Below are 23,910 nucleotides of genomic sequence, written 5' to 3'. Positions count from 1 at the left end.
CTGCTCAGGGATGTGTTTGCTTACTCTTGACAGCAAAATAAAAACATGTTTCATATCACATCACATCTTTACTTGCAGATGAAGCAATATGAAGAAAAACCTGTTGTACACTTATCTGAAGATGAAGTGAGGACGAGCTCTGGGCTGTAGTTTGCTGTGTGTGTTAAGATTCTTAATAATTTGGTCCAATTTACAAAGAAACCTTGGTGGACCTTTAAACTCCAATAAAATAACCCCAAAAACTGAGAGTAAAAACATACATTTGAATCCTTTGTCACTTTGTTTTCCCACACATTTTGTTTTCTTTCATCGTCCACTATTTGAACTTCCTCAGTTATTTCAGACCTGCTGATCTGTTAACACCTTTTAAAGCTCGTCACTCTCATCATCACATACCGCTTGAGAAAAACATAACTGACCCCCGTCTTTGCTGCGAGTATTTGTGCAGTCAAAGCCGGATGGCCATAGAGCATCTCTGCCATGCCTCTACATTGCAGTTTCATTTTTGTCTGTGTTGAACTTGCACACATTATTCTGCATATTTACATATTTACAAGAGCACTGATCTGCATTTGTTTAACAATATTCCCAGATAGATGCACAAGGCCTCTTGTTTGAGTAATGTTTTAAAAACACTACAGAACCCAGGTGGTTTAATACAGGGACTTAATTCTATTTGTAATTTTTTGAGGGGAAGTAACGAAGTGCTGTGACTTATATTTGCTTTATCTTGTGATGTTGATGGTATATTGTGAGAAACAGTTGGGAAAGTGTTCCTGGGTTTGGTGTGGATGTTAGGGTTCACAGATTGCAGGTCTTTGCTTTATGATATGATGCTGAACTCATTGTGGGGTGGTGGTAAGCCAGCCCTGGGTTACAGTAAATGCAGTGTGAAAAGTGTTTTTGCTGGCCTTGAATAGATGTGATAAAAGTTGCAACTCAGGGATTAAAAAAAAAAAAAAACAAGAAGCTGTGCCTCTATGGGGAGTATTCATACTCTTCTGCACTACGTCGTCCAAAGTCCATCCAGCCGAGGTAATCTCTGTCCTTTATCCTGTGGCTGGGGGCCACGGCTCTGCTGCTGAGGGAGGATCTGCTCTGAAAGGGAGACCCTGGAATAGACATCGATCATCCGATAAGTTTAACTTGACAGAACAATATTTACTACCTGGCTATACTCTGTAAATAATGGTACATAACTCCCAATGAGTAATGATTCCTGCTGACTTGTGTTTCTATTTCAGTCTTTGTGTGTTCTGTAGGACCAGTGAGCTCAGCAGTTTTATCCAGTGACACACAGTGTTGACTTGAAAGAGAAGCAGAGATGCACGGTGACAGAGGGAGCAAAGAGAAGCCAGGTAGGGAGACAAGTGAGGAAATGGCGTAGGTGGACGGAATCGGAGGAAACAGAAGTGGAAGAGACAGGGAGGAGGCATGGGACGATGGAGAGCGGAAGCAAGAGGGAGGTGGGAAATGCCAGATGGTGGGAAACGAGCACAGCATGAATGACACCAGACTACAAGCAAATGGATGTCAGGGAAAGAGAAATGTGTGTGTAATGACACAAGGCGACTTAAGATAAAGACGTTCATCCCAGTCGCTCTCTCTGTCTGTCTCTTCAGTCTGCAGTCATGCTTCCAACCACTCACCTTTCCTGGAGACAAGTCTGGCCAGTAGTTGGTTCAGACTGTTTGGAGCATCTGAGTCCTCCTGAGGATGGATGTAATGAGCAAACTGCCCTGAGGGGGGCGCTGGAGCTGAGCGGGCCTGGCGTGTGTGGTTAGGTGAGGGGGCAGGTAGACTGTCTGTAACAAGAGCTGTACTCTCAGCTCTCTGAAGTAGAAAATAAAAGGTAATTTATCAAATCCTATTAAGCTTTTAACCAACTTAAAACATGCTAAAAAGAAAAAAAAATTAACAAATCTATGTAATCTCTATAAATAAATGTTAAATTATTAGTTATACAAATTTCACATTTCCCATTCCCTCTGTAAGCCTCAAATCTGACAAATTAAAGTATCTCTCACTCAGAGTGTGTGTTTTTGTTTCTTACCATGGAGTGTGAAGGCAGACTTAGCGAGCCACTGGACAAAGCAGCCAGGATAACACACACATAGATACCTACATTCATGACTGAAAAGAGACAGAAAGAAAAGTGTTAAAAACACACAAACACACAACAAAGTTGCCCCGTGCCTACAGCTTGATGAGCAAAAGAGTAATAGCGAAAAAAAAAAGAAAAAAAAAGGCTGCAATAAATCCTTTTAGAGTCACAGAGGAGCAGCAGTAGGAAGAGACGTTAACCTGTGACAGCTCTACTGGAAACTATAACAAACACCATTTGGTCTTTTTCACACACTAATTCGCTTTGCCACACACTGATGGAACAATTTAGAGTTTAAAGATCACACACAGGTGTGTGCTCGCTTGGTGTTGCAGGGACGGGATGAGGACATATCATCAGCACAATCCCAAAGGAGACACACCCATTACTTCTAAATCTTAATTTTGTTCTGTTATGTTTTTTAGATTTTAGATTATATTAAGATGATCACACTGAGTAAATAAATTACATTAGTTTTCCCTCTTTTCCAATTAGCTCCCTCTTTCAGGGCTCTAAGCAAAAATTACATTAAACAATCAAATTAAGGTAAGCTGAAATTTTCTCCAACCATTCATGTTATAATTAGAATATCATGTGTATTGACATAAAAGTACATTTTCTCCATGAACTGCAGGTGATCCTAAAGGATAACATTACATCGGTGCAATTTTCTCAATTTTCAACACTGTCTTTATTTTTCATTAGTTTTGATGAATGGTGCTCTTGTAACAGAGCATCCTTACAGAGGAAAGAGGTCCAATTAAAGCCAACACCAGTTGCTGGGAGGCTTTTAATCTCCAGTAATTGAAAAAGCTCAGTGTCTCAGTTGGTTTCAGTGGTTATATTACAGCATTGCCCTCTGCAGAGCTATCTAACGAGCACATTTATTAACAAAAGGGTCTTTTTTTCAATTGCTCTCACTGTATTTACTTTTTATTTGTTGTTTTTTGTTAAATCTGAACTGGAACAAACAGGAAACTCACACAAATTGAGAAAACATACTGCAGTGTAACATGCAATTTTGACAGACTTATACTTGTTATATAGTTTGGAAAAATAAATTTCAAGTCAGAGGCTTGCCCCGTTGGAGTGCTGTTGTTGTTTTAAAGTTTTTATTGTTTTTTGTTGGGCATAATTATATAGGTATTATAAAGCCCTTCAAACACAGAAGGACCCAGGACAATATTGAGATGAAACCTCAAATCAAATCATACATCTCCAAATTGATATCTGTCTAATATTATCACTGTAACTTCATACAACAGTCTATTTGAATACTTTTGTTTAAACGAGCACAGTGTTGATGTAAATAGTCATTATTTTAATGCTAATATATTTCCTGAAAGCAGCTGGTCATTGTCTCTCATTCATTATTCAGTGGGCTGGTAATGATGTGGACTGTGTGTGAAAGCCTCTCCTCAACTGTCCAACACTCATTAGGAATGTTTGTCTCTTTTATCTGTAAAGCCCTTCTATTTATCCTCATAATGACCTCATGATATGCATATCAGCAACACTTAATGTAAAATGCAATAAACAAGCAGAGTTTGCGCTACAGAAAGAGAGAGAAAAAAATTCCACGGACACAACATCTTCATTTAAACACACAAAGTAGGATATTTTTGCCATAAGTAAACTTGAAAATTTTATTTTTTTTGTTGATTTGACTATTTATTATTTTCTGTCATGACTATTAGAAATTTTAAGTATTCTGTCATTAATGAACCCAGTTGTTTTAATGTTACAGCAGTTAATTTTGTTGTTTTTTTGTTGTTGTTTTTTTTTGTTTTTTTGTTTTGTTTTTTTTTTTTTTTTTACAACTTGGCATATTATAATTAACATAAATAACAAAAAAAATATATAACAAAAATATATAACAAAAGTATGTAACTGAAATAAAAAAAAGAATAATAAAAATGGGGGTAATAAAGCCTGACAAACAACTGAAAATGAAAAAGGGGAAATTCTCAGTCCCTTCTCAAATATAATTTTGCTGTCAGACTTTGTGACCTGTGTGTAACTGATCAAATGCAACAAAACATCAACAATAATAACAAATGCAGTAAGAAAGGATAAAAAGCTGCAGAGCAATGTTTCTGTTCTTACCTGCAGTTTCTGGCACACACCAGGAGAGGATGATCTGAAGATGCTGAGCTTTGCTCCAACGTTGAGGCTGTAATAGAGTGAGAGACAGAGGGGGGGTGAAGCCATATTTAACACTCATAGAGAGGAAGTGGGAGAGGCCTATGTTGGTGGGAGGAGCTTGTTGTTGGCGCAGAAACTACAAGCACTGACGCCATTGAAGACGCAAATGTGCACACATGCTGAAAATCACACACACACACACATACATAAACAACCAACAAGAAAAAAAATCTCTTTAACTGTCATGGCACCACCTCACACACCTGGGTGAAAAAGAAAATGCACACACACACACACACACAGAGGGAATCTGATGGACTGAATGAGTGTTATCGAGTTGCTCAAAGAGTCTTTAAGTAGACGTGCAAAACACCCTTGAAATGATAGGTGTTGAACAGAGGTGAGGGCCATGTTTCCATGTAGGACATACTCTGTAACTTGATGAAGAAATATTTTATTCTGGATCTTTGTTCTCGTCCTGCTACCAATGATCCCAAATAGAGTTCTTACACAATCAGTGTGAAGTGAACCAGAATATATATCTGAGACATTTAAAACAGCTTAGTATGTGTGTGTGTGTGTGTGTGTGTGTGTGTGTGTGTGTGTGTGTGTGTGTGTGTGTGTGTGTGTGTGTGTGTGTGTGTGTGTGTGTGTGTGTGTGAGTCATGTGCAGCTACATATCCAAATAAAAAAAAGGCCTGTGAAAGGATTTGCCATTTTATCACTAGAACATTCTAGCACAGACTTCAGGGATGGTGAGTGTCCAACATGGTCCTGTCTGTTTAACTGTTAATGTTAATATCTTCTATCACTGTCTGGACTGGTGTGTATATATGATTTATTCCTGTGGTAATAATGAGTCATAATTGCATTAGAAGAGCATGCAGCCTCTAGTTGTTACCAGATAAACTGCATGTGAAGTGTTGAACAAGTGATGCTAACAGCGTGATGGTAGTGATGAGAAAGAAAAAACTACAATGACTGTGTAAAGCCCAGAAATGAAAACAGTTGTTGAATTGATATCAAAGCACTGGCTGTGGCCTACATGTGCCGTCCATGTCCTTTCCTTCCTCTTCAAGAGGACTTTGTGGCTTCTTTAAAGAAATTGCAAGTGTATTATATATGTTATTGCATATGTGGTAGTTTAGAGGCCATTTTTGAGGCTATATGGTTGTTTTGGTTATTAATTACTAATTAATATTTTTGCAAATGGAGTCAATCTGTAACTTATTGATGAACACAGATTATTTTCTTTCTCTTCTTTTGGGTTCCCAGGACAACTTTTATATGTATTTCAGAAGAATATTTGTTGATGTGCACAGCACATTTTAGTGTATTGAGTTGAAGGGATAAGGATATTTTGATGCAATGCAATTTTTACAGCATATGTTGTAAGCAATGATCATTTTTTCATTATGTTATTTTATAGATTATTATTATGTATCCCTAACCATTAATTATTTAGCTTGTAAAAGATAAAGTAGTAATGCTGAGGTATTATATATCAGATTCATGACTATTTTAAAAAGTATTTTAGTCCCCTTGTAGATTTCTTTTTCTGTCCAGTAGAATGAAAAACAGCAAAAATGGTGACATTGTAACTATTCCACATTTTGGGGTGAGACTGGGTTAGAAATACAGATCCACAATCTATAAAAGGTATAAAAAAAATTATTATTTGGGATTAATTCTTAATAAAATGTCATCAAATGTCACATATTTGGAGCTGCATCCCTCGATCTCCTTATGGCTAATTGCACAATGATCATATTATGTGCAGTCCTGCACATGTGCTTAACATATAAGTACTGTATGCAGTTTTTTCATATTGTTCTAGTTGTAAAGAAATCAGTGAAGTTATACCTGATTACTGGACTCTAAGAAGTTATTTAAAAGCACTTTTATTACGCCTAAAACAACTTTAAATTTCAACTGAAAAGAACAAAAAATACAAGGGGAAAAAAGCTTCTACCTGTTATGAATGAACCCAGTATGTAGTGAAGCAGAATTTTAGTGTTTCTTCATCAGCTGTTAAACTTTCAATGGGACGTACACCCAAACACGACTACTCACACTTCTCTAAAGTCCAACAAGAACAGCACAGCTTCACCGAAGTTCAAGAGGAACTATTTTTGCTTTAGAAACATTGACTGAATGATTCCTTTTCCTGCTGCAAACAGTTTGGTAAATTTAGTGAAATGTGACTTATTCAATGTTTCAAGACAGCTTCCCATTTTGTTTTTATCTTTTCCACCAGCTATTCCTGCAGGCTTCATTTTTTTTAAATTTAATCCGTTGTGCTTGAGATCTCAAGTCTGCATTTGGTCAAACAGACAACTGACGTGAAGCCATCTAATCCACCCTACTCCCGCAGGATTTCATTAGAGAAGTAAAGCTGTGAGCCTCATTAGATGGGTTCTGTCTTTGATTTAGGGATGAGAAGATGAATGTAAAGTAGAAAACACAGCAGGGTATATAAATTTGAATAAACATAAAAAAGTCTCCTGCTGATAATCATGTTTTTTGTGGGATGCAGCTCAATCTAAATAGCTGTTACCTGCGACCTCATGAGAGTGACAGGGTCCTGTCAACAACTGTCACTTCCTCTTTATATTACATGTTTATTTAGCTCATATTTCATCATATCTATTTGGCATATGTCCACAAGAACTTACACTCGTCCCCATGGACATATCAGAGGCTCTAGCTCAGGAGAAAAAGCAGTCGTCTGCCAGCCGGCAAGTTGGTGGATTGATTCAAGGCTTCCCCTCGCTACATGCCTTGAGCAAGACACTAAACCCCACGTTGCCTTCCGATGTGTCTGTCAGTCAGATGTATGTATGAATGCTAGGAAAAAACACTTAGTATATATGAGTGTGTAAGTTCGGGGGTGAATGTGACATGAAGTGTAAAATGCATGACCAAAGAGGCCGTTACAAAATCAGGTAGATCAGACTACAGGGTGTAAATGAGGTAAGAAACTAAACCCACCGACCTTTCACTTAATGAGTTGTTTGGCTGCCCACTTCACTGACTGACTGTCTTTTGCACATTTAGGGCAGGGATTAACCCTTTATCGTGCACTCACTGAAATACATAGAAATTCTTAATTCTTATTTCACCCATAGAGGAAGAGTGTCATTGTGATTATGGGGGATATTACAAGACTTGGTTAATTTTTTCTAAAATAATAACAGTCCTTCAGTAGTGAGTGGTCAGTAATCAAAGTTTCTTCTCTTTTTATGATGAAAGCCAATCTCAATAAAGTATCTGGGTCGCAGCCTGACCTTTGGTGATTGTGGGCATAGCTCTGGTTTTATGATTTCATGTAGTAGCATGAGGAGGTATCTTGTATGTTCTTTGAAATGATCAAATTCTGTTCTCTTACCAGTTAAGGGTTAAAATATCAAAAGCACCTTTTTAAATCTAAAACCTTTCATCTCTGGTCTTTGCTGCACGTGAAATCTTTGCTTATCTTTGGTACTGTTTAGGAATGCTTTGTAAGGCACATAACTGGATTTTACCATATTTCACATTGCTGCTGCAGGAGCAGAGAGGATGCTTAGATAACCTGCTGTGTATTCAGTCTCAGTTTAAGTTTCTTGAAGCAAACCTGACAGACTGGCTGCTTTATTTGCCTCCTATTTGTTGATTTCGTTGCTCTTCACAGATGTTTATATGCTACTGTGTACTTGTTTGCCTCTCTGCTAACAGCCTGCCTGTGTTACATCAATGCAAATTTAGCATTTTCTTATGGTGCTTGTTTGAGTTTTTTATAATGCTGATTTATGCAGTGGTGAAATGTGAACAGTTTTTGAATTTCAGGCTCAAATGGTTCCCCTGAGGTTGTTGTGTGATCTGATTTTGCAAGAGGGTTTTTGATGGCTTGATGCAAAACTGAGGGCTGAGGAGAGAGTGTATGTTGGTATTAGTTATATGACCATGATTTAATTTTCCTCATATTATTCACATAAGCATTTCAAGATATTTGCATAACCATATTCACATTTTCACATTAAACAGCATGAAACAGATTTACTCATGTAAATACAGATCATGAAGATTTTAGAGTTTAGATTTTATCGTATATGTCAGATTGATCATTGAAGGACGTAATCCATGATAAAATTGCAATGCTGGGTGTTCTTTTCCAAATATTTTGAACTCTTAATCATATTAGCAAGTGAGAGTAACTTATAAAATGGTAAGAATTGGAATAAAAATGGTAGACAAATTAACAGACTGAGAAAAAGTTCTTAATGAATGAGATTCAAGCCAGATCTCTAGCTAAAGTCAGGGGGTTAAAAGCTTGTGAAGGATGAGATTTGAACTTTGTGAAAGCATCATCTGTAGCTCAACTTTAGAGGATGTTTTAGAAACTTCTAAAGTGGTCCAAGGTGTTAAGTACACCTTATATTAATGCACAACACGAGGACAAATTCAGCTGGGATTAAAAATAAATCATTCTCTGTCTGTCTGAATACCCAAACAAGGAGGCTTTTACAGGCCTGCAGCTTGTCACTATGGAGGAGTTGTCAGACAACATCTGACAACTGCTGCAGCTTGACAAGGCGCACATTCATGTGTATCCTCCCAGTGGTGAGTCATGGTACTTGAATTAATTGCAGTGTTGTGTGGGTCTGAAACCTCTTTAGTAGATGGATCCTCTTTTCTGCTCCAATCAACTCCGTTCTCTATTGTCAGACAAATTTAAAGAGGGCTGGTGGCAGACTCAACGCAAAGTGTGTGAAGGGGGGGGGGGGGGGGTGATAGATTATTAATAAGATGATTAAAAAACATTTTCATCACCCTTGAAAATCAAAATGGTTCGTGGTAATGACTGTACAAAATGTTATGTCACAGCAAAGAAAAGTTCAAAATCTCTATAATCAGCTTGGCCAAAGAGCAAAACATAAACACAATGCACGTATCTACACTACATTGAAGCTGATTTGGTGCCTGTCCTGTTGTCTTAGATATATCTGTTGTTTTAGATATATTTAAAAGCAACCTAAAGACTCAGTTGTTTAAGGAGCATTTCTGCACTTAGCTTAATTCTTCTACTCAACAGAATGGGTTAAAAAGATTTGTCCATGGCTCAACCAAGTACTGAATAATCTGTGCACACTTATGCCCAAGATGATATTGTTTAACTTACAAAAAACTATAAAAAACTAAAAAAAGAAAAAAAAAATTTATATGCACTGCCTCTAGCACTACATGACAGCACCTGGGTCCAACTGGACTCACAGCAGTCTGACTACCGCTTAATTATGATGTCCCATCTTGTTTGAATTCTTGCTTGTGTTGTTCCTAATCTCAAATGTAAGTCGCTTTGGATAAAAGCATCTGCTAAATGACTGTAGAATAGAATAGAGAATATATTTTCAGACTGAAGAACCTCTTTGCTTAAAGGTCCCATATTATACACTTTATTCCCAATCTGAGACCATTCATTAATATCTAAATGAAATATTTCCGCCATGGTATGGACAAATCGACCCTCAGTTTGAGTGCAGCGGCTTCTCTTCACCTCCCTCTTTTTAGCAGCTTCAGAAATGTGCCGTTTATGGTGGGCGGAACCCTGGTGGAGCAGCTCAGCTGTTGGCTCCGCCCATCGCATCGCCCGTCATGAGGTGATTGACAGGTTAGGCCTTAGCGGTTACTAGACGCTGATTACAGCGTAGTGAAGGATAAACAAACGCCGGAACACCGGAACCCATTCCTGAAGAAGTTCGAGCAAGAAGACTAACAGTACTGCTCTTACCTCTCCAGCTGTGTCACGGACAGTTGGTATTGAACCTGGCTTCAGCTTCAAACGGTTGGCGAAGCCTGCTTTCCATGCACCCATGTTGTGGAAACAGTCCTCTTTGAAATGCTGGCCACAGACATGCAAAACCTTTGGAAGTTTTCCGGGTACATTTCCTCCAAAAATAAAATTAATCCACTCAGTCCTCGTGGGTTCAGTGGATGGAAGTAAAAAAACGTTTTCGTGTTCATTTATGCAGCCACAAACAGAACAGTGCTTCTGTCGCTTAGCCATGTCCGCTAACGAGGGTTGCCGAAGAGGGAAAAACACTGGGCGCTAGGTGATTTTTAGAGGGCGGGCTTTGAGAGCCGGTAGGCGGGTCCATCGCTCTGTGGGGAGTGGTTATTGTCCCTTATGACGTCATAACGTACACGCTTTCAAACAAGCTCATTTCAGCGCTTACTTCCCTAGAGGTGGAGCAGGGGGGAGAGAGAGCGCCTGAAAGAGTTTCACACTTACGGGTCTCCTACACATGCGGGGGGACCAGTATGACTGTTCCAAAACCATTAAAAAGTGAATTTTGCATAATATGGGACCTTTAAAACAGTTGTCAGGTTGGCTTGATGTCAAAGATGAAAGAACTAAGTTTTCATTCCTCGTATCCTATTAAAAATGGGGGAAAAATGCATCTTTTGGAAAAAAAAAATATATGAAATACATTTTTACTTGGTCAGTTATGGGGAAATAGTGACACCGCTTTAGCTAGCTTCTTTCTGAACCACAAATGGCTAAGCTAAATGCTAAAGTTAGCATGCTAGCAAGCTCACAATGACTATAAAACACATGTTTGAGACATAATAGGTATTCTGGTCTCCATTTGTCAGTATGCTAACAATTTCTATCACTTTTCAGCAACAACTAAAAAAAATATTTAAACTAAATGCAAAAAATAGACTTGACTTAAGGATGGGCACAGATGTTTCCCTACTGGTCTTGGTTGGTATTTATAAAATATGCTTTGTAGTTTGTGTATAGGAGCCATCACAGGCATAGGTCATCAGTTCCACTAAGTAATTACACAGGAGGAGACAGAAGTTACTTATTTGCAGGTTTAATGCGAACAAAGGCAGTGTTTTATTGGTGCCAGATGGCAGGATTTTGCTTTTGGTTTTAAAGAGCACATAAAAATGTGTTATAAATTTCATGCTGTACCTGTTAATAGTTGTAGAAAATATTTTGCTCTGAGGAAAAGTCTTGTATGGTATCAGAATAATGTGTTTCTTATTATATTTAACGTACCCTGAAAAATCTGAATCTGAAAAAAAAACAATGAATAAAATTATAAAGCTGTAATGTTATCATGTTTCCTAATTCTTATTCAACATTAGGAAGCATTATAAAGTAAACTATATATAGATCAGTGTGTCGGTGTGTCAATCCTTTGATCTTTGCAATAAATCAAATTGTTATTGTTTTTTGTTTTTTTCTCAAGCAGTTCACTGGCCTGAAGGAAAACTAGAGGAAAACCATAAAAGTTGCAGTGCATTTTGGTCTAAACGTAAATGTCATGTCATGTAGAGGTTGCAAAGGAAATAGTCCACATTTTCCCACACCGGGTCTGTTCAACAATATCATGTTTCCTGCTGTGAACCAAATGGAGAGTTATTATAGGTTATTGTACAACATTGTTGATTTGTGATGTTGTTGGTTGAACTCAGAGGAACTGATTTTACAGAACTTTGCTGCTCTGTCTGACTTTCTAAACTTCCTGAGTAACCAGTAAATCTAACTTGTAATACACAGGATCATAAACATCTGGATAAGGTCTCAGAATATGACCATCATATTTTCCCACATTGAAAATAGTAGTGTAGACCTATTAAATTCGAATACACAATCTGAGTTCAGGCTTGGTTTACTGAACTAAACTGTCTTATTAAAGCATCTCTGAGATGAGTTTCTCAGGGGAAATAACACAAGACTACATTCTGCTGCTTTTTCTAATAGATCCTTTCATCAATACTAATGCTTCTCTCTGGGCCATAAAAAACACTGTGTGCTGCATGTGTTGCTTTATGTGTGTCTGTGTTTTTGTATGTGTGAGAGTAATAACAGAAAGTTTAGCTGCAGCGCGATAAACTGGGGAAAACTGTGTTATTGGGAGATATATTCATTCTGTAATGCTATTTTATGGTCTTGGATGTGGGAAATATCAAGTCAAAAATTTCTGGGGTGGACTAATTTTTGTCTTGTATAACCAACACTAAAAAAAAAAACATTTGACACCATGAAAAATTAGATGGCTGTGCTAAAAACTGTTTAAAAAAAGTTTAATCTTTCTCTACAAAACATTAAAGTGTGTGTAAACATGCTTTATTTTAGGTTAGATGTCAGTGCCATCTAATGCATTGACATAATTTTTTATTACATATGCAATATCTGCTGAACATTTGGAACTTTAAGTCAAAGTGCAGAGCGTTAACTTGACCAAACTGCATCTGTCTTGTCCTTGCTCAGTTGCAAGGTTAACAGTATACATAATTTAGTGTCAGAGTTTGATTGGTTAAATGTCCAAACAGACTGTGATCAGCTTTATTGTGTACATCTTCAATCCATCACACAGTTCAGCTCTTCAATCCATTAAAGGACAATAGAAGTGAAGGTTTTCCCCCAACTGAGTACAGTCAGTTCTAGCCAGCTTCTTCTATGGAGACTCCTCTGGGAGGTCTGTCTAAAGTTGGTCTAAATGTAATGGCAAGGATTTGCTGAGTAGAAATCAATATCCCTTTTCAATAAGCCTTTTAAGCCGGAACTGATGCACCTTAGTTATACACTGGTGGCATGTGTGAAAGTACAGAGGTTGAAGTTGATCCATGGCTGATGCAGCTCTGAGCCTGCAAGGGAGGAAGTAACCGAGACAAAATGGACTTTGTGTTAACATCGTCTCCTCTTTTTTGGATTCCCGCTTTAGTTTTCAAATCACTCACAAATCCCATCCTATATACTGAGTTTTATCTGATTCTTTCTTGGGTAGAAAACCTTGCTCCTGTGTCTTAAAAAATCCTCTCTTTTCCTCTAGACAGCTATATTACCAGCCTGAGGCAATCTGTCTCTTACAGGAAATAGAGGAGTTTTTCTGGCTGAATAAAGAAATTGTGTTGGAAATAACATGATATGCTGCACACACACAAACAACTGTCTAAGTACTTGCAGTGTATAAGTACTGCAAGTACTTAGACAGTTGTATTAAAGGAAACAGGTAGATAAGAGGTAAGATAAACTACATGTTTTATCAAATAAAGTTACACTAACCCGTTACTCTGTGCAGCTACATAGATCATTCTTAACTTGGCTTTAGTTATAATGCACATTTTCCAAATAAAGGGCTAATTCGTCAAATAAAGCATTGTGTCTATTGTTCCTAAATGTTGTCAGCAAATGGCACAATTGTTGCCTGATTCAACACAACCATTGCTCCACTGCTGTGGAGGCTCAATAACAGCCATTGGTGTTTGGAGGCTGTTTCAGTGTGTGATCTGTCACCATGCTGTTAATGAAATAACACCACAGATCACCAGAATTGCACATACACTCTCAGTTACTTCTGTTTTCCCTCCTGTGTTTGCAAAATCAATACCAGCCCCAACAGCAAGCAAAAAGTGTAAGAGGGAACAATCCCATAGAGATCACAGTTCCTGAGATTAACCTGCAGGGGCTTGCTATCTTGTTCACCTCCCACAGGATGTGTGATGTGTCACTGCGTGTGGGTGCTTCTGTGTTTTGCAGCATGATCTGTGTCTGTCTGTGTGTTCCTGCAGGCTGCGTGGTACCAATAAAAAGGATGACAGAGACAAGCTACTCAAAAGACATAAACTGAAAAGGGAATGTGAGAGCATGACACTGTTAGAGAGTAGTTGAGAAGAGAGAGCATGTAATATGAGAGGGCTTTGTGAGACAGGTATGGCAATGTTATTGCTGCACTTTGTCAGAAAGGTGGGGTGATGTCTTCGTTTTGTTGGTGCATTCCATGTGGGTCAAGAGCCGAGACAAAAAACAATTCTTTCTCATTAAGTGATGTAAGCTCTGGCTGTGAAAGATTTTTTTTTTCCTTCAGAAAGTTCCTACTGAGGTGCAGTACTTTTTCAAGGGTCATGAACTTTTGGGTGTGACTTGAAGTGCTGATCCTTGCAGATTAACTATGCATGGTAATGTTGCTGCCATCATTTCACAAAAGCCATTACTAGGAAAGGTATACAGGTTTTAAAGCCATCGCGAACCTGGAGTGATACTTGATATATGTTTAGAAAAAATATGTATTGTTTATTTAGATAGTCATGTTTGTAATGTCTGGTTAACTGTTTTCAAAATCACCAAAATCAGTGAATCGAATTAAAGAAACTGTGATAACTTCTGGGGTAAAAAGTGATTTCATTAGTCAACACTCTGATTTAAAGTTTAATAGAGCCAAAGATGTTTCAGAGCCAGTAAATATAGTATCAACCACCAGTGGTAATGTAAAGACAACTGATTGGCTTGACTTCTCCTCATGACTACTGGTCACATCCACATTTTATAGCCACAGGTGGGCAAATGTCCAGAAGGTATTAGGAAATTTAAGATTTTCACGGCTTTGAATTAAATTAAATTAAATTAATTTAATTTAATTTAATTTAATTTAATTTAATTTAATTTAATTTAATTTAATTTAATTTAATTTAATTTAATTTAATTTAATTTAATTTAACTGGGAAATACTGTATGTATCCCTAGATGGAATTAGTTTAATATATATATTTTTTTTTTATTTCGGATTAGAAATAATTAATAACTAATGATGGTACTTCTTTTAATATTGTTTTTTTTTTGCATGACTATTGGTGATAGTCATGCACCTCTAGCTGTGAAGCTGTTCAACATAACCTAGAATTCTCACCACCTAGTTGAACACTACCTGAGCTTAATGAACAGTATTGTTCAGATGAATTTCTATTGAGCAGTTCTCTTCCTTCTCTTGCATGATGGATGATAAGCAAAGCATTGAGATGGGTTTCACTTTAGCTGTCCGTAGGCATATTTATGAAATAGTTTTTAATTGAGATACAGAACATGTACGTCAGCAGAGCAGAGCGCAACATAGTGACATCATCAATAGGTGACAGATACAACCCAACATTACAACGACTTTCACAATAAGAGTAAGAATGCAACACCTTAAACATTTAACATATAACAACTATAATTAATAAAACAAACATTACTGTTATAATTCAACAGGCCATTCTGCCCGTCACTCCTAACATGGGAGACATGGTTCTCACTCACCTTTTTCTTTTATGGAATGTTGTAATGACTTCAGTATAGTTCATTGTAGTGGTGTGGGGGGGGTTAGGGAGATCATTTTCACCTTTAGAGAAACTTCACGCAGCGTTCCACTTTTTTGGAATTGGGGTTGTATAACTTTGAACTTAGCTGTTCTTTCCTGACTTTAGTTTTACTTTTACAATTGTGCACACATACACACATGCTCACTCCCTTCTGAGGACCTTTTGTACCACCACAAGGATGATATATTTGCATGTGAGTGCCGTAGACCTGGTGCACTTAGTCATACCTTCGTTATGCATACAGACACACGTACACAAATCAAACAGTGCTGTCACCAGTGTGGGTTTAGTGATCATTCATCATAAAAGAAGAAGACCATTGCGTGTGAATCACTGAATCAACAGTCTATTGTTGCTCAGTTCTGGATGTAATTTGATATAGAGCAGCTGGATGAGAGGCAAAAATATTCCTCAGTGCAACACTCTCTGATGATGAATCTGTTTTCTTTGTGGGTTCATGGCTGTCCTTTCAACATTTGCCTCCTAGCTTTTCTCTCAAGGTAAGTGTTATTTATCCCAGCATTGTCGTATTTGTGCACTGTTTAGACAGAAGTGGGTGGTAAATTAGCTTACATGTCATTATTGTAGCTCACAACATTGTCCAGCAGAAGTTTTCTTATATAAATTTTTGAAAATTTCAAAATATTAGCAACAAATATTTGGGAATACTTGTTGGGAATTTGAGAAATAGTCCCATTATTCCTGCTGGCTTATTGGCTCATAGCAGGTCCCGCTAAGAACTGGCATCTAGCTGGCAAAACCTGAGTTTTGCCAGCTGGATGTGAATACGGAGGTACAAGCGGCGTATTGAGGAGCACTTCAATGACATCAAGACCATCACAGAGTACAAGTGCAGAGACAAGCAGGACAACCCCACTCTGCCTGACACCTTGAACGGTTTCTTTGCACGTTTCAGCACTCCAAGCAGCAGAAGTACTGTTCACCCCCCACAACCAGAGGCACAGCGTCAGCCTCTTACCATGCAGCTGCACCAAGTTACCTCCACCCTGAGGAGGATAAACAGAAAGGTTGCAGGTCCAGATAAGGCGTCAGGTCAGACACTAAATTCGTGTGCAGACCAACTGGCAAAAGTTTTTCTTGACATTTTCAACCTGTCCCTGCAGCTTTGGTTCCTGTCTGCCTGAAGTCTGCCGTGCCCAAAAAAACAACCATTACCTTCCTCCGTGATTACTGCCCCATCTTCTCACTCCAGTCATCATGAAGTGTTTCTAGCTGATCTTCCTAAAGCACATTTCTGCCAGCCTGGACAGCGTGCAATTTGCCTACAGGGTGAACCGTTTTACAGAGGATGCTGTCTCGATAGCACTTCACACAGCCCTGACTCATCTGCAGCATCCCAAAATCTATATTTGTAGACTCCAGCTCAGCCTTTAACACCGTTCTCCCGGACATGCTGGCCCTGAAGCTTCACAACCTGGGTCTGCTAGCATTACTCTGCACCGGGCAAAGTGCTCAGAGCGTGCGCCCACCAGCTCGCCCCCACCTTTACCAGGATCTTCAACCTCTCCCTGGATCATACAGTCATCCCACACTGCCTCAAATCTTCCATAATGGTCCCGGTGCCGAAGAAGTCTCCCATCACCAGCCTGAACGATTACCGACCGGTGGCCCTCACTCCGGTAATCATGAAGTGCTTTGAGAGACTTGTTCTTCAGCACATCAAGGACCATCTCCCCCCAGACTTCGACTCCCACCAGTTTGCATACCGCGCAAACAGATCCACTGAGGACGCCATGGCTGTAGCTCTACACTCTGCGCTGAACCACCTGGAGCAGCAGCAGAGCTACGTCCGGATGCTCTTTGTGGATTACAGTTCTGCGTACACACACACAATAATCCCGGACAGACTATGCACAAAACTGGACACTGTTGGCCTCTCCCCTCTCACATGTGCCTGGATAAAGGACTTTCTAACAGATCGACCCCAGACTGAGACTAGGTCCCCACCTCTCCTCCACCCGCACGCTGAGCATCGGCTCCCCACAGGGCTGTGTGCTGAGCCCCCTCCTGTACTGCCTCTACACCCACGACTGCAGGCCGGCCCACAATAACAACCTCATCGTCAAGTTCGCTGACGACACTACAGTGGTCGGACTCATCTCCGGGGGTGATGAGGCTGCCTACAGGGAGGAGATCCTGAAGCTGGCTGCTTGGTGTTCTGAGAACAACCTCGCTCTCAACACCAAGAAAACCAGGGAGATTATCATCGACTTCAGGAGGTTCAGCACAGACCCAGCCCCCCTCTACATAAACGGCGAGTGTGTGGAGAGGGTCCACACCATCAGGTTTCTTGGCGTCATCATCTCGGCCGACATCTCCTGGTCAGAGAATATCACGTCAATCACTAAGAAGGCTCAGCAGCGGCTACACTTCCTGAGAGTCCTCAGGAAGCACAAACTAAACTCCAACCTGCTGCTGACCTTCTACCGCTCATCCATCGAGAGCCTGCTCACATACTGCATCACAGTATGGTACGGCAGCTGCACTGTAGCAGACAGGGAGAGGCTACAGAGAGTTGTAAAGACAGCACAGAAGATCATTGGCTGTCCTCTCCCCTCCCTGATGGACATTTACAGCTCCAGCTGCCTCAGCAGAGCCAGAAACATCATAAATGACAGCTCCCACCCTGGCTCTGATCTGTTTGCCCTGCTGCCCTCTGGGAGGCGCTACAGGTGCATCAGGACTAAAACAAACAGACTCAAAAACAGTTTCTTTCCAAAAGCAATAACTGCCCTAAACTCTTGTAGGACTTTAAATCTGAAATACTCTGGACACTAACGACATGTGCAATACATTCTGTCATGTGACATATACAACATATCATGATACGTGCAACAATACTCTGAATGTGCAATATATTTTTTGATTTGAATATGTTTTCATTGTAATTTATATATTTTCAGCTCGAACACTATACACATGTATAGTATACAGGTATATACAATTCATACTTATATCTGCAAATAACTCGAGTGTGCACATCTGTTTATTTCTGTAAATATTTTATACCTTAGATCTTTTATTTATTTATTTATCTTCTATACTGCTCTCTTTGCACTGACATTGGGGTTGGCTTAATCTCATTGTATATTTGTATAATGACAATAAAAGGCATTCTATTCTATTCTATTCATTCTTCACCTGAATCAGTGACCTCCTCACCAACAGGCCCAGGTGGTGAGGATAGGGAAGTCAACATCTTGACCACTTATCCTCAACCAATTAAGGATCTCTGTCTGTGTCAGCTGTGTCTCAGTGTGAGGGTGTGGTATGGCAGCTGCACAGCACGGGACAAGTGGAACGTAACCCAGGTGGTGAGGACAGCTCAAGGGATTGTGGGCTGTCGTCTACCAGATCTGGACTCTATCTACACCGCCTAAGTCCACAAGAAGGCCAGACGCATTGTAGCCGACCCCACCCTCACAGACAATGCACTGATTGTACCACTTCACTTAGGAAAGTGGTACAGCAACATTAAAAGCACCACAAAAAGCCTCAGAGACAGCGTCTTCCTCAGAGTTGTGAAAGCAATAGCCCCCCGTAGTTCAACACTTAAACCCTAACTTATTGTTTGCTTATTTATGTGTGCTTGTTATATTTCTATTTTCTTATTTATGTGAGCTAAGCCGAAAGACTCCTCAAAAAGCTTGCATAATGACAATAAAGAGCTTGAATCTTGGAGCTTGAATCTTGCTGAAGGTTAGATGAACAGACTGATACCACACCTGTCTGTACCTTAAATGTGATGTTGTTACTGGGAAACACTTAGCTTAGCTTGGGACAAAGATGGGAATCAGCCTCCAAGTTGTTTTAAAGGCACTTTGGTGCTTATAATTTTCCCTGGATGGTTGCAGTAACTTTTAGGTTAATAGAGTCAGGTGGATATAGTTTTCTTCATTTCTTTTATTGTATTAGCTTCAGTGTTTATGCACTCCTGATTCTTTTAACAATGCACAGTTATGCACTGTATACACCCAAAGATCAAAGTTCTTTGTAATTATGCATTATGCAAAACAAAAACACCTTCAGCTCTTGCTTTGGTTGTGGCAGACATTTGCTGTGGCATCTTTTAAAAACATACATTGTGATGACATCTATGTGAAGTCTTTCCCAGCCTATCCCAAAGGTTACCAAAGGTCCGTACTCTGTGGTCGCCAAGCCATGTGTGAACATGATGTGTCATGCTTCTTGAACATCTCTTTGACAGTTTGAGCCTGATGAATTCTGACAGTGTCATCTTGGAATATGCCTGTGCCGTTAAGGCAGAAAAATGTTTCTATTTGTACAAAATAATCTAATAATTTTGAATATTTACATTGTCAGCTGACCCCGTTCTTAGGATTTAAAATGTTGCTGATCTGACCAAGTGAGGGCTTGACCATTGGCTTGTACTGTAGGCAGCAGGTATGATGCGTGCAACAATTCATCCACCACTCTTCTTACCCTGATGTGCCCATCACTCTTGAACAGGAAAAGTCTTGACTCTTGATTTAAAATGAGGAAATTTCTGTTTGGTGAAAAATTTCTTTGTTGTATTGGTACTTCTAGGTAATACATTTTGCATTAGCAAAGAAGATTTAACAACTTTTTCATGGGTGCATCCCACATACTCAACTCTGCTGCTCATCCCACATTATGTTAATAACACAGTTTCCAGGGGTAAGAATTCTCAAGTCACTGGTTTAAGTTTGTGTTACATTTTGTAAAACTTCACAACTTTTTTGGGGAATAAATATATTTAGAAACATATTTAGAGGAAATCTTAACCCAGCCCAGTCTATTGTAATACTTAAAAGAAAAAGACAAAAAAAAAAAAAAAAAAAAAAAAAAAAAAAATTGTGGCTTGTGCACCAAGTATATAAAATTTAAAAAAAAGAAAATACTTGGAGTTGTGTTTTTTTTTTTTTTAACAAAGTTTAAGTAACATCATATATTTTATCACACATAGGTTATTATTTACAATAAACCTTCTGCTAATTACATCGCTTACACTAATTTTGATGAACTTAAATAGTGTTTTGTTTTCTTACACATTAGTGAAGAAGAAAAACAAGGGGAAGCAGGATTGGAGTTGGAGCTGAAGGACACATATTTGGGTTGTGATTGGTAACAAAGATGATTGGCAGGACATGAGGAACAAATGCGTAGTGTCAGGGCAGTGTCTTTAATTGGATCTGAGTCACTCTGTTGAGTCTTTTGTGTTTCAGTAAGAACAAAGAAACATTGATCCTAAACACACACACACAGTGATACTCATTTAGAAGACAAACACACTGTGGTATAATCAGTGTAGCAACGATAAGTTGGAGTGTTGTGTGCTGACCTCCTCTGTCTTGTAGTTTCAGTAACAACCTTCCTGAGTGCTTAAGCTGTTACTCTTGTGGGAGAAAAAGCTAAAGGTCTTTTGGTTTTTAACCGTATTTTAGATGAGATTCTTGTTTTGTTTGTATACTATATGTCCAGTTAACAGGTAAGTGGTTTTCTGGAGACAAATACAGAAGGCTGGAGGGAGTAATACAGTAAATGGTAAAAAGTTAGACAGAGAAAACTAAGAAAATCTGAAAGCTTTAAAAATAGAAAAAGATTTTTTTTTTTTTTTAAGTCAGTCAAAAGACTTGTGAAAAAGACTTGTTGAAGATTTTTTTTTCTTTTTTCTTATGAAACAAAGTAATGATCAAATTTGCAAAAGCAAGTTCATTTTAGAGATGCAGAAGTACTTTAATGGGTTACTTTACTGATGTTGACTGATGGACCAACCTACAGAACAGCCACATCTAAGAACTCAGAGTTTCACCATCAACACATAAAACCCCTATAAAGAGAAATCAAATTAATACTGCCCACACAAAGCTGTCTACTGTATGTTCCAGCCCTGCTGACAAAGGCTTTATAATGCTACACAAAAAGTACATAAAGCAAAAACATACTTCAAGGTTCAGTTATCAGTATATTGTGCCCGTTAATAATGTCTGTCTGTTTTTTATGTTTTTTTTTCCCTCTCAGTTATTGCATCAACCCACCTGAAGCCCTGCTTCTTGCTTGCTTTTTTGATGCTGCCTAATGGCCAGTGGACAGAAAGTACTGTCAAATTCAACACAATGACTTAACTTAAATTACCTTAAATCCCCCAATGACACAAATTGTTGGTCAGCCCTTACTTTCCTCCCTTCACTGAGATTTTCTGCTGGTGATGTTCTTTCTACAGATGAGACATGATGGAAAAAGTGCACAGTAAAAATTGCTGTTTTTTTTGTTTTTTTTTTTTACAACATTAGCAGCACAATAGCAGATGAGGCATCTTGTGTTGATATGAGTACTGCATGTGTCTGTACATATAACAGGAAGAAGACTGTGGAAAGCAACATACAGCTCAGCAGAAAAGAAAATTATTACTCTTACCAGCACACTCTGGATCTTCCTGAAATTTTACTAAGAGGCTGAGTGGATAAAAAGTGTGGAGTAAATGCTGTGACTGTAAATGCAAGTTTTGATGTCACGCTATATTTCTGGATCATCTCTGAATTTATGTGTAATAAAAGATTAAGATTACAAGCTAGCATATTTGTAGTAACTGATTGTCCAGGATTTCAACTAACAGATACTGACTATCCCTGTAACACAATATAGACACATTTGCACAATGACTGAACATTGTCGAGCCATGTCTTCTGTTTTCACCTTGTCGCGTTTCTTCTTTTCTTTGTCATTGGTGGGTGCTACAAATAGCTGCATCCTTGACTAATGGTCTTACATAAGAGTCTCTCACTGTTAAAGATCCTGGCAGAAGGCCTAAAAACTTCTGTTTCTTTTGACTATTCTACTTTTTTCTTCTTTTTTTCTCTCAAACTGAGACCTCTAAAAAGATAAAATCTCCACTCAAATTGTATTAGATTTACATCTGATGAAATCCATTTGATGTTGTCCTCATTGCTGTGTCTTATTAAGAACTTTTTGTGCATTCAGTGCTTTCATAAGGACATTATTAATTCAGGGAGCGTCTGTATAAAAATATGGCAAAAGATGGGAGTGGAGATCATTTGCTTTTTTTGTGTTCCTACAATTTCACAAGGTCAGCCATGAATATGGAACTTGATACAATTTTTTTAACATACTTTTCTCTGAATGAGATGAAAAAAGTACTTTTTGTTCTGAATCTACAAACCAATTTGTGCATCAGCCGCAGGTCTCTGCAGGCAGGTGTAGCAGCATCGCTGGATTAGGTTCTCTGTTTGCTCTCTCAGAATGAACCTTTTGTGTTTATTAAATCAGGAGGCTGTAAATTTAATATCTGAAACCACCAGGCAACTGAAATGTTCCATTGAAAAACTATCTGCTGTGGAAACTAGAGAAACATTCATCCTATCCACTTAATGTCTCAAAAAACAGGGATGAAATGAAGATTAACTCAGAGATATTAATGAAATAATTAAATAAAATAAATAAAGTCTCCCACATATGTATAATACCATATCCTGGACTGGTGCTACTCAGTCTAACTGTTCTAGGGTTTGCTTAAATTAAAATGTTGAGGAACTCTTAATGATTTTTAGCAATGGTCTCGACTGTAAATTATGAAACATTAAACATCGTCTGTGTTGGTAAGTGAACCAGGAGCCTTCATCTGTCTGCATCATTCAGACCACACATTCATACACAGTCAATATTTATTAATATTTATTATTTACTAAACATATCTTTAAAGAAAGGGACACTTTCCAGAGCTGCACGGGCTGCACGGTGGTGTGGTGGTTAGCACTGCAGCCTCACAGCAAGAAGGTCGCTGGTTTGAATCTCGGCTGTGGGGAGGTTTGAACTTTGAGGGCGGTGGCCTTTCTGTGTGGAGTTTGCATGTTCTTGCCTGTCTGTATGCATGGGTTCTCTCTCATGCATGTAAGGTTAATTGATTACTCTAAATTCTGTGTGTGAGTGTGAATGGTTGTTTGTCCCCTTTTGTTGGTTGGTTGTGTTGGCCCTGCGATGGACTGGTGAACTGTCGAGGGTGCAACCTGCCTCTCACCTGTTAATGCTGGGATAGGCTCCAGCTTACCCGTGACCCTTAACGGACTAAGCAATAAAGAGAATGAATGAATGAATGCCTTTCCAGAGGTGGACCAATGGGATAACTTAATATTTCATCACTTAATCTGAAAAATTGGCAGATTTTGTTATATTATCAATCTACATTTTTCCCCTAGCTGATATTAGGTTACTACAAAATTTTTCTTTATGGTCACTTGCTCCAAAGCACAAAGTAAAAAATTCAAGATTCCATGCAATCTGTTGGTTTTCCTTGGCTAGACTGTTATTTATTGGCTTGGCTTGTATGACTACTAATTTGATGACAATGAATTAGCTTGAACTGATTTATCTGTTAAGTGCCCTGAGAATGTCGTTGTGAATTGGCGCTATACAAAGAAAGCTGAATTGAATGAAAAAGATGTTACAAAGCATGCGTGTCCTTCTGTGAGCTTGTGGATTGAAGTATTACCTTATGGGTCTGCAGGTTG

The 23,910-nt window shown here is 38.7% G+C and overlaps 1 protein-coding gene across 1 annotated transcript; it reads right to left on the bottom strand.

Annotated features, from left to right (window-relative positions):
- Positions 1–334: 334 nt before the first annotated feature.
- On the bottom strand, positions 335–23,910 carry ccka (cholecystokinin a). The gene is made up of 5 exons (XM_041987819.1): positions 23,892–23,910; positions 4,211–4,277; positions 2,054–2,133; positions 1,650–1,833; positions 335–1,112 (listed from the first exon to the last, which is right to left on the bottom strand). The coding sequence occupies exons 3-5, from the start codon at positions 2,129–2,131 to the stop codon at positions 979–981; spliced, it is 396 nt and encodes a 131-aa protein (XP_041843753.1). The 5' UTR covers positions 2,132–2,133; positions 4,211–4,277; positions 23,892–23,910; the 3' UTR covers positions 335–978.

Source organism: Melanotaenia boesemani, chromosome 6 (genome assembly GCF_017639745.1).
Source record: "Melanotaenia boesemani isolate fMelBoe1 chromosome 6, fMelBoe1.pri, whole genome shotgun sequence".
Lineage (NCBI taxonomy): Eukaryota > Metazoa > Chordata > Actinopteri > Atheriniformes > Melanotaeniidae > Melanotaenia > Melanotaenia boesemani.
Note: the sequence above shows the minus strand (reverse complement) of the source record. Positions and strands in the feature narration are given on the sequence as shown.

What these genes read in the sequence shown, in the direction of transcription:
- ccka (XM_041987819.1), bottom strand. Translation starts at nt 2,131, where the DNA reads ATGAATGTAGGTATCTATGTGTGTGTTATCCTGGCTGCTTTGTCCAGT. An exon ending in GTCTGCCTTCACACTCCATG is followed by an intron (nt 1,834 to 2,053) that starts GTAAGAAACAAA and finishes TTTCTACTTCAG; the next exon opens with AGAGCTGAGAGTACAGCTCT. An exon ending in CAGACTTGTCTCCAGGAAAG is followed by an intron (nt 1,113 to 1,649) that starts GTGAGTGGTTGG and finishes TGTCTATTCCAG; the next exon opens with GGTCTCCCTTTCAGAGCAGA.